Below are 280 nucleotides of genomic sequence, written 5' to 3' on the forward strand. Positions count from 1 at the left end.
AAAACACTCTTCTCAAAGTCAAGTCACAGAGGGCGGTGCAGGAACAAGGACATCACAGCATCTCCTTGTCGCTTGTTTGTATTCTTGCTATAATTCGTCATTTTATGCCGCCCAAGAGAGAAAGGAAGCGGCTACGTGAAGAATGAAAGCCCTACTACTGTTCCTTTGTAGGTTTGATAATGTGATCCATCATCCAAAAGGAACGACAACGACCTCTTTCCTTTCTTTCCCTTCCCCCCTTCTCGTCCTTCCTCTTCTTAGCAGCTCCTTTGCTTTTTCT

General features: G+C 45.0%; 1 protein-coding gene across 1 annotated transcript; it reads right to left on the minus strand.

Moving 5' to 3' along the window:
• On the minus strand, positions 1–274 carry CSUI_001816 (uncharacterized protein; the record flags this gene model as incomplete). Its single annotated transcript, XM_068062019.1, has 1 exon — positions 1–274. A coding segment is annotated over one exon (120 nt), but the record flags the coding sequence as incomplete, so codon positions are not given.
• Between the last annotated feature and the right edge of the window lie 6 nt (positions 275–280).

Source organism: Cystoisospora suis (genome assembly GCF_002600585.1).
Source record: "Cystoisospora suis strain Wien I chromosome Unknown contig_723, whole genome shotgun sequence".
Classification (NCBI taxonomy): domain Eukaryota; phylum Apicomplexa; class Conoidasida; order Eucoccidiorida; family Sarcocystidae; genus Cystoisospora; species Cystoisospora suis.